General features: G+C 42.3%; 1 protein-coding gene across 1 annotated transcript; it reads right to left on the reverse strand.

Annotated features, from left to right (window-relative positions):
• Positions 1-3,681: 3,681 nt before the first annotated feature.
• On the reverse strand, positions 3,682-5,669 carry LOC140526381 (tumor necrosis factor alpha-induced protein 8-like protein 1). The gene has a single exon (XM_072642563.1). It carries the CDS (start codon positions 5,607-5,609, stop codon positions 4,839-4,841), a length of 771 nt encoding a protein of 256 aa, XP_072498664.1. The 5' UTR covers positions 5,610-5,669; the 3' UTR covers positions 3,682-4,838.
• Between the last annotated feature and the right edge of the window lie 4,908 nt (positions 5,670-10,577).

Here is a 10,577-nt window from a genome sequence, read left to right on the forward strand (position 1 = left end):
ACATATGATTTTCAAGTATCTAATGACAGTCTTTGCAATATAACTGTTCATTAATTGCTTTTGGTTATTGTAATGACTTCTATACGAAAATAACCTTGTGAAGAAAAAAGGTTTCTAATTAACCAATGTACATTAAGGCTGTTTCCTAGCAATTTGAATTGTTCTCAAGGGAGTTTTCAGAGGGTTGCTTGCTTAGGGAACATTCGGGCTCAAATATCTAATACTTAGTAGATTATTCTGAATGCTTCCGTAGCTTGAATGGCATTCTACATGCAATGGAGGTGAATGTCTACATGAACCACACCCACCCAGCCGGCCCCAAAAACACATACAATGGCAGTTCAAGAAATTTCAAGGGGAATTTCAGTCAGGCTTTAATTGGTAAATATATGAATAGAAAAAAAAAAAACAATGAAAAACAACAAACAAGCTGCCCTCTTTTCACATGCACATTGTTATCTTTCTTGCCACTGTACACTAGAGATGCCTGTGCCTTGCTCTGTATTTGACCATTGTACCTTAATTATAATTGGATCTTTTCAAGTGGGCCATACAGTGGAAAGCTTCTATGTATGTTATTTCCCACAATGTGAATGTGGGATTTTTGTAAACATGGGCTGTCTCACTTTCCTATCTGTAGGAAAGTGAATCCACAGGTTTAGTATATGGCAAGTGCTTAATAGTTGTTTTTTGAATGAATTAGTAAAAATAAAACATTCATTAAGTGGTTGCTATATTTAAAACACTGTAGCATTGTACTAAGTATTAGTGATGCAAATTGAAAAGCAAGGCATTCCTTGCTTTCAAAAAACTCGCATTCTAATGGAGAAATTGCATGTAGGGGAGTTCAGCTGCAAGTCAGAGAGAATGATTCCACGGTCCTTATGTGACAAGACAGAAAGATGGCAATGCATATTTAGAATCATTGCAATTCATAAAATCAAATCCTTTAAAACACTTGAAGGCATTAAGAACTTTAATAGTGAAAACCTTATTTTCTGGGCAACTGTTGTTGCAAAGAAAATGAGGCAGTGTTGGTCCACCTGACCAATGGTATGTAGAGGAAAGGACAGGGTCATCCAGTATCTCGGGGGCACTGCTATTCCTAGGGCCAATTTCTTGGATCTAGGAGGTAATCTCAGATTTTTTTTTATTTGAGTTTTTTGATTCAGAGATTTTTGATATATTTTAATATTGTTGTTGATATCTGTGTTTATAGTTTGAAACTTCTCATTTCTAGCTTTTGATTGTCTCTAGAAGAATGACTTCTATTGTAACAAATTTGTACCAGATCTTCATTTTGGACCTTAAAATTTCATGTGAAGAATATGAAGTTGAAAGGCAACTCTATCCAGAAAGGACTGTATTGTGGAAAAAAAAGAATTAATATCAATCCATTAGATAGGAATAAAAAATGGAAGTAAGTTTAGTGAAATGATTGTTCCCCAAATGTCTGCAGTTATTGTTACTGTAATAAAGAAAATACACAGTTTTTATTGAGGTTTCTTCGGCTCTTGTTTATACATTTTGATATCTCATTCATTCATTCATTCCATTCATTCATTCTTAGAATGCAAGGAAAGGAAAGGAGTCAGGATCCATACAAAGGAAATCCTGTGAGGCATATGATTCACAATCATGTTTGAATGATCCATAAAGGTCACAAAACCGTAAAAGTCATACATACACATATCCATATATATGCAAACACATACGCAAACATAAATATCTATGTAGATGTATGTGTACATGTATATATGTGTGTATGTGCATGCACACAAATGTGTGCTTGTGTGTGTGCATGAAACTCATTTGAGAAATAATCACTTGACATTTAGTTTTATATACAAAAATTGTTTTTTTTTTTAAATCAACCAGTGTCTGAATTAACTCAATATTCAATAGTCGTGCTAGCCACATATTGATGCATTCTCCTTGAAGTGCACCTTTAAGTATGTCCATGGAAGTGTTGTTAACCCTGAAATAGTGTTGATCACTTTTTTGTTTTAGTTCAGAAAAAAATTCCCCCACCCACTTCCCACCTTGCTACTATGCATGTTGATCTAACAGATGAAAGGAGATAGTGAGTCATTGAAAGTAATTAAAAGTTAACTCTAGAGTCAACTTCTTTGAGGTAATTCACTCTATTAGAACTTTTACTTCAGCATCATAAATTTAGACACTCAGCATATCATCACTGCAGATTTTTTAAGTTGAAGAAAATTAAAAGGAAATAGACAAAATACACCTTCATTTAGTAGAGAAAGTAGTAATACTGTCTTCCTATTACATACACTTCCTTCTCTGAACTCCGCTGCAAAAAAGAAAATTTCTTATTGCACAGACACTTATGGTTTGCAGAGGGGTAACATCAAGGGAGAGGGCTTTTGACTATTGCAGGAACAAGAAAATGGATGAAAAATTCTGCCTGTCAAGCCAGGTCAGCCAAAATCAATAGTTACTCTAGATGAAATTTTTCAGTGAATTCTGAATTGTGAGATATTGTCTTTTTACCCAATGATCTCGAACAATCATTAACTCTTCCCGGTATTCATACCAAGTACTCTTAACTTAGCAATATTCTATTAGTCCAAATTGAAGTTCAATGACATAAATGCAGATAGAATCCCTTTCTTTCAATCACACAACTGCTGTTACAACTGCATTCCTTCCACAAGGGATAGTTGTAACACTAGGGATTTTGCTGCACAGAAGTAAAAATATGCTTCCTATATGGATCTCAAAATTTGATCAGCCATTCTTGCTCTGTCAATCAGATTAGATCCATGAATAATTCATAGGGTGTAGTGCCAATGTGGTATTCACAGTACCTACTGTGGCCATGAATATTTCTGCACATTTCTGAATCAGAAAACAGACTCTCTACGTGGAAGACAGAATCAAAACATTTATTCAGACGCCAGAAACCCAAATCCATTACAGTCACAAAAATGTATACACAATAAAAATGTAGAGAATAACACCATCCCCAAGTCTTTCCCCTGCTAGACTTCCCACAAACCAGCGCCATTAAACAAATCACAAGCAGGCCCTCTTAAAGAAAATCACAAACAGGCTCTTTCACTCATGCTGCCTGCTTCCCTTCACTCTTCCTAGCTCTGATTAGACTAACCAATTTCCTCTCAGCTCTGCTTTAGCTCTTCTTCTTCTTGTTCCACCTTTCATATTCTACTCATTCAGCAACCTCCTCCCACTACAGGCTCCATGTGACTCAGGCTTCCATGTGACATAGGCAGGTCACATGGGCCTATTAGTGAATGGGAAAGATCTCCCCATTTAATTTACCATTACAAAAGGATATTAAAAAAAGCAAATCCCCCAGATTTTCATCTTTTTTTTGTATATATTGTGAGTCCCCCAAATACCAAGACAGACTCAAACAGTGGAGAAGAGTTTATTATTCATGTAATAATATGAGGAATGCAGAAGAGGTCACATTACTATTACAATATCTTTCCTGTGTTGATGTCTCAGTCAATCATTACTGATCCATTCCTTTATGTTAAACATTTTTATTTCATTAACATCAAAATTTTAAATGACATTTTTTCCAAGAAAAATAATCCAGGAAGTTTCAAATGCTTTTGTGTAAATTTCTTTTTCTTTTTTTTTTTTTTAGAAGATATATGTGATTTTATTTAAATAGCTCAGTAGTGTCAGTTGCCTTTAAAAAAAAAATTTTTTTTTAATCCCAAACCCATGAAATACTAAGGACAGATTGGATAGTGACCAAGGAACAAACACAAACAGTTATATGGATAGAATCAGTTGGAGGAACTAAGAACAGAACGTCGTTTAGGAACCTCTAGGTTCCTCTTAGGATAAACAAAGTGCCCATTTGTCATTTGGTCTGAAGCTGCATCTCTGATCTCACTGGAAATGAGGATCTACAGTGTGGAAGATTCATTTGCATCTCACGGATGAGGATGGGGGTGGTCATGGCCTTTTGCCCACGTGTGGAAACGGAGTCCCAGCCACGATGGAAAAATACCACAGGACAAACAGCTATATGCCTTTGAGTTCAAAAAGGGACATGTAAGATGAACCATCAATCTCTTCCACAGTAGTCTCTACCTTCCCTCTGTAAGCTGTTTCTTTAGCCTACGATTATATCCTAAACAGATCTGGTGCTTACAAACCTTTAAATCCTAAAAAAACAAAACCCAAACCTTCCTGAACCTTCTGCATGCCTTGCAAACAGAGACAGCATCCACAGCCTGTGTGCACTGGCACTCCCAGGCCTTTTGCTTAGTCTGCTGAATAAATGTCTCAGCCCTAACTAGCTTTGCATGAAACAACCCCAAAATCCTGTTACCATTGTGAGTGGGAAGGAGGCCTGCTTCTATGTGGTTAGGTTTTCCCTAGCCAGCTGTTGGACTGCATACACTGGGCTTTCAGAGGTGTGAATGCAGCTGGATCTCTAAGACCACAGGGCAGTTCCTGAGCTACACACAGGAATGAGAGCTCAGACCTAATCAAAGGATGGACATTTATTGGGGGGTGTGACCAACTTCCCCAAAGCTGAGGTGCTGCCAGTCACCGCGCCATATTCTCCTCCATGGTAAACTGCGCTTTGGAAGCAAAAAGCCTTTTGGACTCCTCCATTCCCTGAGAGCACTTCCTACACAGGTGGAGGCGATGCCTGTGAAATCTGCTGGTAAAACAATCCTGTGGGTTGTACCATAAGGAACAGAAGATTGAGTCAGTTGGGCTAGATTCAGGTTGGGAGAAAAGGAATAGGAATAAAAAGCACATCTCCCCCACCTCCAAGGCCAAGAGCGGGATAATTGCCCCTGTGTTTCCTATGGTTTCTGAGGTCATATGCTGTCTTCATCCAGCATTTTGTTGATCCCATCACAGATCCGTCGCAGGTGGGAGCGGTAGGGCTCAGAGGGTCCATAGAGAGCCGCCAGAAATTCAAAGTCCGCAAAGTGGTTAAAGACATGGTTGATCCTTGAATGGGACTTGCTCGTCAGGTGTGTGTTAACAGCCTGGTGCAGCAGGTCTCTACACTCATGGAGGGTGGTGGCCATGACTCGACGGTCAAATGTGAAGTCTATCTGGTAGAAGCTGACCGCTGTCATGGCCAGGTGGTGGACCTTCTTTCGAAAGTGTTCCATCAGAACCAACTCTTCCGGGCTGAACTGCCCATTGCGGTAGAGGATGCCCAGCTTCATGACGATTTTGATGAGGTCCTTAATGATCTTTTGAGCCTCCTTGCGGTTCCGGGTGAATTCCTTCGTCACCCTGTAGAGCTCATCCAGGACCTCACTGCTTGTGTCATCGATGAACACACTGGCCATGGTCTTGGACGCCATCTTACTCAGAAGTTTCTTCTGAGCCTGGAGGGCAAGGTTCTTGGTGCTGAAGGTGTCCATGTTTGCTGCCCGCAGGTCCACCTCCACGGAGCTCCCCGGACCCTCCGAGAGCCGCCGCCGCCGCTGTCGAGGCTCGCCTGGAGCGCGGGGGACCCTCGCTGCGCAGAAGCCCCACGTCCGTGCGCCCACGCGGGGAGCTGGGGATGGGGATGGGAGGGCAGGGGAGCGCACCCGGCAGCGGGACCCTTGGCCCGGCCGTGCCTCTAGCATGTGCGGCAGCTGCCGGACGCCTGCAGCCCGGCCCGGGGCCCCATGCACTGCCCGGATCCTGGAGGCCGAGGCCAAGGGGGCCTGTGTAAATTTCTTGATAAGACATTATCCTTTCTGAAAAACGGATTCAGCTTGAGAGTATCTGGATTGAAAGGAATGTTGAAGAAAATTAGTGGATCATATAAAAAAGAAATTATTTGAGGTCTTAAAGGCAAAATTCATAGTCTTACCTAGGATACCCTGGCACATATCTTTAGAATGTTATCTGTGAGTAGTAGTGGCTGCCTTCTGTGTCCCCAATATGCCAATTCAAGCTCTGCAATGCTATTTTCTCTTCTTTCTCCTTCTCCTCCTCCTACTTCTTTGCACCTTTCTTCAAAAGTGAATGTTGAAAAATTATTGAGAAAAGAAATGGCTTTAAAATATGAGAAAATATCCCCACCTTACACTTGGTAGAAGTTTAAGATGCAAAAGTATTGTACATTACAAATATTTTCAGAGTTTTTTTTTTTAATGAACTGATTAGTTATGATGATTTTTTCCTCCTCATCTTCCCATCATCTTTAAATTTAAAATTATGCAATTTGTTGTATTAGGTTGCCTTTAGTAGCTTGGAAGGAATAGTGTGAGAAATTATGTTGATGCAAAAAAACAAAAAGAAATTGAAAAATATTTCAAGTAAACCCATCAAGCTCTTTTTTTTCATTTTAAAAGTTAAAAAAGACAGAAACAAAAAAAAATTTCGGAATGTGAGATCATATGATCATGGATTTAGAATGGGAAAGGGCTTTTGAACCATCTAGTCCAACTGTTTCTTGTAACAATTAAAGAAATTGAGGTCTGAAGGATTATGACAAATTCAAAGTCACACTATTCATAAGTAATTAAGGAATTATTTTAATCAATTATTATATTACTATAAATTCACAAAGCTATGGGAATAAAGGGGGAAATTGTGTTGTTATATAGATACCATTCAATGAACAAAGCTAAGCTTTATTGTCTGCTTGAATTCAGGCAAAAAAGATATAATACCATTTAACAAATTAGTACTCACATGGAGGTGTGAAGAACAATGCACTAAAATATCATTACAGTGGCCATTCTTCTGTTCATCTAGTTTTTCCAGAGTTAAGTAAGGTTGATCTAAGAAAATATATATATACATATATATATATGTATATGTATATATATATATACATATATATGTATATATATATATATATATATACATATATATATATATATATATATGTATATATATATATATGTTGGGGTTGGAAGCTCAATTCCGTGTGGACAGTCTCGGGCGGGTAAAGGTGGGAACTTCTAAATCTTAGAGCTCTCACGAGACCCCCCCAGGAAACGGCTGGGAATCGAGGTGAACCGAGCTATCTCGTGTATTTCCACCTCTTCCCGTGAGAAACGTGATGGGAGAGAGATCTCCCCGCCCTCGAGATTGTCCCGGATTGGAGCACACCTAGTTACCTAACAGCACGGTATTTAGATGCAAACTATGCTGCTGGAGAGTTAAGTAGGATCAGGGAAGCCTGAAAGCTCTCTTAGCACGTGAGGAGCCAAAGAGGACACAAGGCTCCGCTTTTCCTCTTCTCCTTCTCTCCCCTCCCCCTCCTTCCCCGCTTGTACTTCTACTTCCAATCTCTTATTGTAAGATCTTTGCCTCCTTGGGAGATTCTTCTATCCCTCCTAAGGAAGAATCCCCTGCACATGTAACCAGGACCCTGAAATAAAGCTCAACCCTTGTTCAACTCTGGAACGTCCTTTCTCTCATACGAGCATCCAGTTTGGCCAACCAAAGACCTCGGGAGGTGAGGTAAGAAGACTCGGGTAGCCCACAGGCCTCTAGGCCTGGCAGTTGGCGCCTCAACAGAGGACTGGGGGCGCAGATATCCTTGGTGCTTTGGGAACACCCGGAAGGGGCTGTGAAAGACGCGAGTCCCGAATCCTAGATTCGGAAGGAGAGAAAGAGTGAGAGTAGCTTCCCACACCCATGGGAAAAGAGCAGGGATGGGGAATCAATTGCCAGTAATAAAGCCAGAGGAACAGGAGGTCTGGGCTGAGATACTTTACAGGGAATGCAGGGAGGCGGGGGTCACTATAGAGTTAAACGACCTCCGAGAATTTTGTAAAAGGATTTGGAAAGTTTCTCCTTGGCTCAAGCGGACAGGAATAACAAGAGAAAGATGGGGAGCGATCGGAGAACAAATGACCGCTTATGAGCAACAATGCCCCGGGGAGCTGGAGGATTTAGATTTCCTGATATTCAGTGTAATTAAGAGCCTTTTAGAAGGGCGGGAGAGGCCAGGGCAGGATTGGAATGAGAGTGGAAGTGGAGAGAGGGGAGGGGAGAACCCTGGTAAGCAGAAAGTTAAGGAATGTAGAGAAAAAATAGATTCGGAGCTCCATCTAGCTGATGGGAAAGGCGAAGCAGGGGAGCATATGCCGTGTCTTCCCTCTGTGCCTCCTTGTAGCATGCTCCATTGGTCAGACAGTCCAGGGCCACAGTCCAGTTTGGAAAAGGGAATACGAAAGGCTATAGAGAATGGAGAAGATGTAGGGACATTTCCTGTGCTAGAAATAGCGGACCCCAGTATCCCTGGTGGGCTTCGGAGGAGCCACATACCTATAGAATGGAAGAGAGTAGCGACTCTCAAAGAGGCTTGTTCCTAGCACGGCCCTAATTCACCCTTTGTCATAGCCATGCTTGAGACTCTCAGTGGTCAGTTCGTTCTGACTCCTAATGACTGGAAGAGCTTAGCTAGAGCCTGCCTTACCCCTGGGCAGAATGTGATTTGGGAATCAGAATTTTCTCAAAGGGTAAAGAGCACTACCAGTGGGCTAGGGGCTCAGGCCCTCCAGGCTTATCAGCGATTTACAGGAACAGGGCAGTTTGAGGCTACAGGAAATCAATTACAGTACTTGGCCGCCGATTATGTCTTGATTGCCGGAATGGCTATTGCGGCCTGGAAGGTTATAGCCTCTAAGAAAGAGAGAGAGTTTCCCATGACTAGGATTACGCAAGGAAACAATGAGCCATTTACTAATTTTGTGGCCAGGCTGCAGGAGGCAGTAGGCCGAGACATGGGAGAGGAGAATCAAGGGACAGAGATAGTGTTAAAGACATTGCTGTGGCAGAATTGTAATCATGACTGCAAAAAGGCAATGCTGGGACTGCCAAAGAATGCATCTGTTGAAGAAATGATACAAAGATGTGACAGGGTAGGAAGTCAGGTCTACTTGGCACAGGTGCAAGGGAAGTACCTGGCCGCAGCCTTAAGTAATATCTCTTTGGAGAAAAAATGTTTTAACTGCGGAAAACCGGGACACCTTAAGAAAGAGTGTAGGAAAGAAATAAGTACAGGGAGGGGCCAGGACCCTTGTTTTTCATGTGGAAAGCCAGGTCACTTAGCTAAACAATGTAGGAAGTCGGGAAACGGGGTGAGGGGCCCCTCGAGGGCCCCAAAAGTGTACCCTTTGGCAGAGAATCGGGACGGCCCCTTGGAGGGAGAATACAGGAGATTATGGGGCCAGAGGAAGGAATGCAACACCTTTACAGCTTAGAGAAGTGCCAGCTTGCAGCTCATCAGTTTTCTATGATTCCCCTGAGAGACCCCATACAGGAGGAATCACTGATATTACAGAACCCCTCTCATGCACCCATAGTTATATATATACAGGAGTTTATCCCACCAGCACCACAGCACTTCCATGCTCCAATGTGGTAGCCGAGCCAGCTCATATAGACAATCAGCTTCCCATAGCTATTGCCCTTCCCTTAAAGCACTCAGTCCAAATCCAGTTACTAAAGGAAATAGGACAGAATAGACCTGAGTGTACAATCTGGCTCAATGGAATTCCCATGACTGGCCTCCTTGATACTGGAGTGGATAGGACCTGCCTTAGCAGTCACTCAGTACCCCAGCACTGGAAGCTTAAAGAAAGCCAGAGACCAGTGTAGGGAATAGGAGGGTGCCAAAATACCTTAGAGACAATGCACCCAGTAAAGTGGGAGGCAGAGGATCGCCAAGGGACCGTATGGCCGTTGGTGATTCCAGGACTTAGTTTTAACATCTGGGGCAGAGACATCATGAGCCGCCTCGGGATGAGGTTATCAAATTTTTAGTAAGGGCCATTGTTGTTGCACTGGAGTCCCCACCCTTGAATTGGAAGTCAGACACCCCGATTTGGGTGGAGCAATGGCCCCTGACTCCAGAAAAACTCCAGGCACTACAGATACTGGTTAAGGAGCAATTAGAAAAAGGAAATATAGAGCCATCACAGTCACCCTGGAATGCTCCTGTGTTTGTTATAAAGAAAAAATCCGGGAAATTCAGGTTCCTTACAGATGTTAATCAAGCATTTGTAAGCACCTGGCAGCAGCTATACCAAAATAAACAGCCACTATGCATTCTTATCAACTTTACCTTAAACGTGATTCTCGCTAAACAAAGAAGGGAGAGATTAAGAGATTGCCTAATAAAATCAGAGCTTGATACAGCTGTCTCAAAAAACTCACATACTAGTCCAGCTATGAGACATTTTGTGACTTTTCCAAGACAACCCCGCAAGGAAAGTAATACCCAGGCTGGAAATAAGGACACATGGGCCATGGTAAAGGATATGGCCTCAGGGAAATGGAAAGGTCTGTATAAGATACTAATATGGGGTCCAGGGTATGTTTGTGTCTCCACAGGAAGAGGTGATGCGTGGATTCCCATTAGAAGGATCCGTAGGTGGGAACCGATGTCGGAGACGGCGGAGACGCAGGAGGCGGAGACCCCGGAGACCCTGGCGAAGGATCATGCACCACCTGAACCTGCTGCTGACAGCTTTAACCTTGCTGCCCAGAGAGGAAGCAGCACTCATCTCAACCACTGACATTGCTGCTGACAGCTTCCCATCTAGGCATCTCTTTCCACCGGCTGAAGGAGGACTTTGATATCACAA

Source organism: Notamacropus eugenii, chromosome 2 (assembly GCF_028372415.1).
Source record: "Notamacropus eugenii isolate mMacEug1 chromosome 2, mMacEug1.pri_v2, whole genome shotgun sequence".
Taxonomy (NCBI): Eukaryota; Metazoa; Chordata; class Mammalia; order Diprotodontia; family Macropodidae; genus Notamacropus; species Notamacropus eugenii.

Coding starts and splice junctions, on each gene's coding strand:
- LOC140526381 (XM_072642563.1), bottom strand. CDS start 5,609: ATGCTAGAGGCACGGCCGGGCCAAGGGTCCCGCTGCCGGGTGCGCTCC.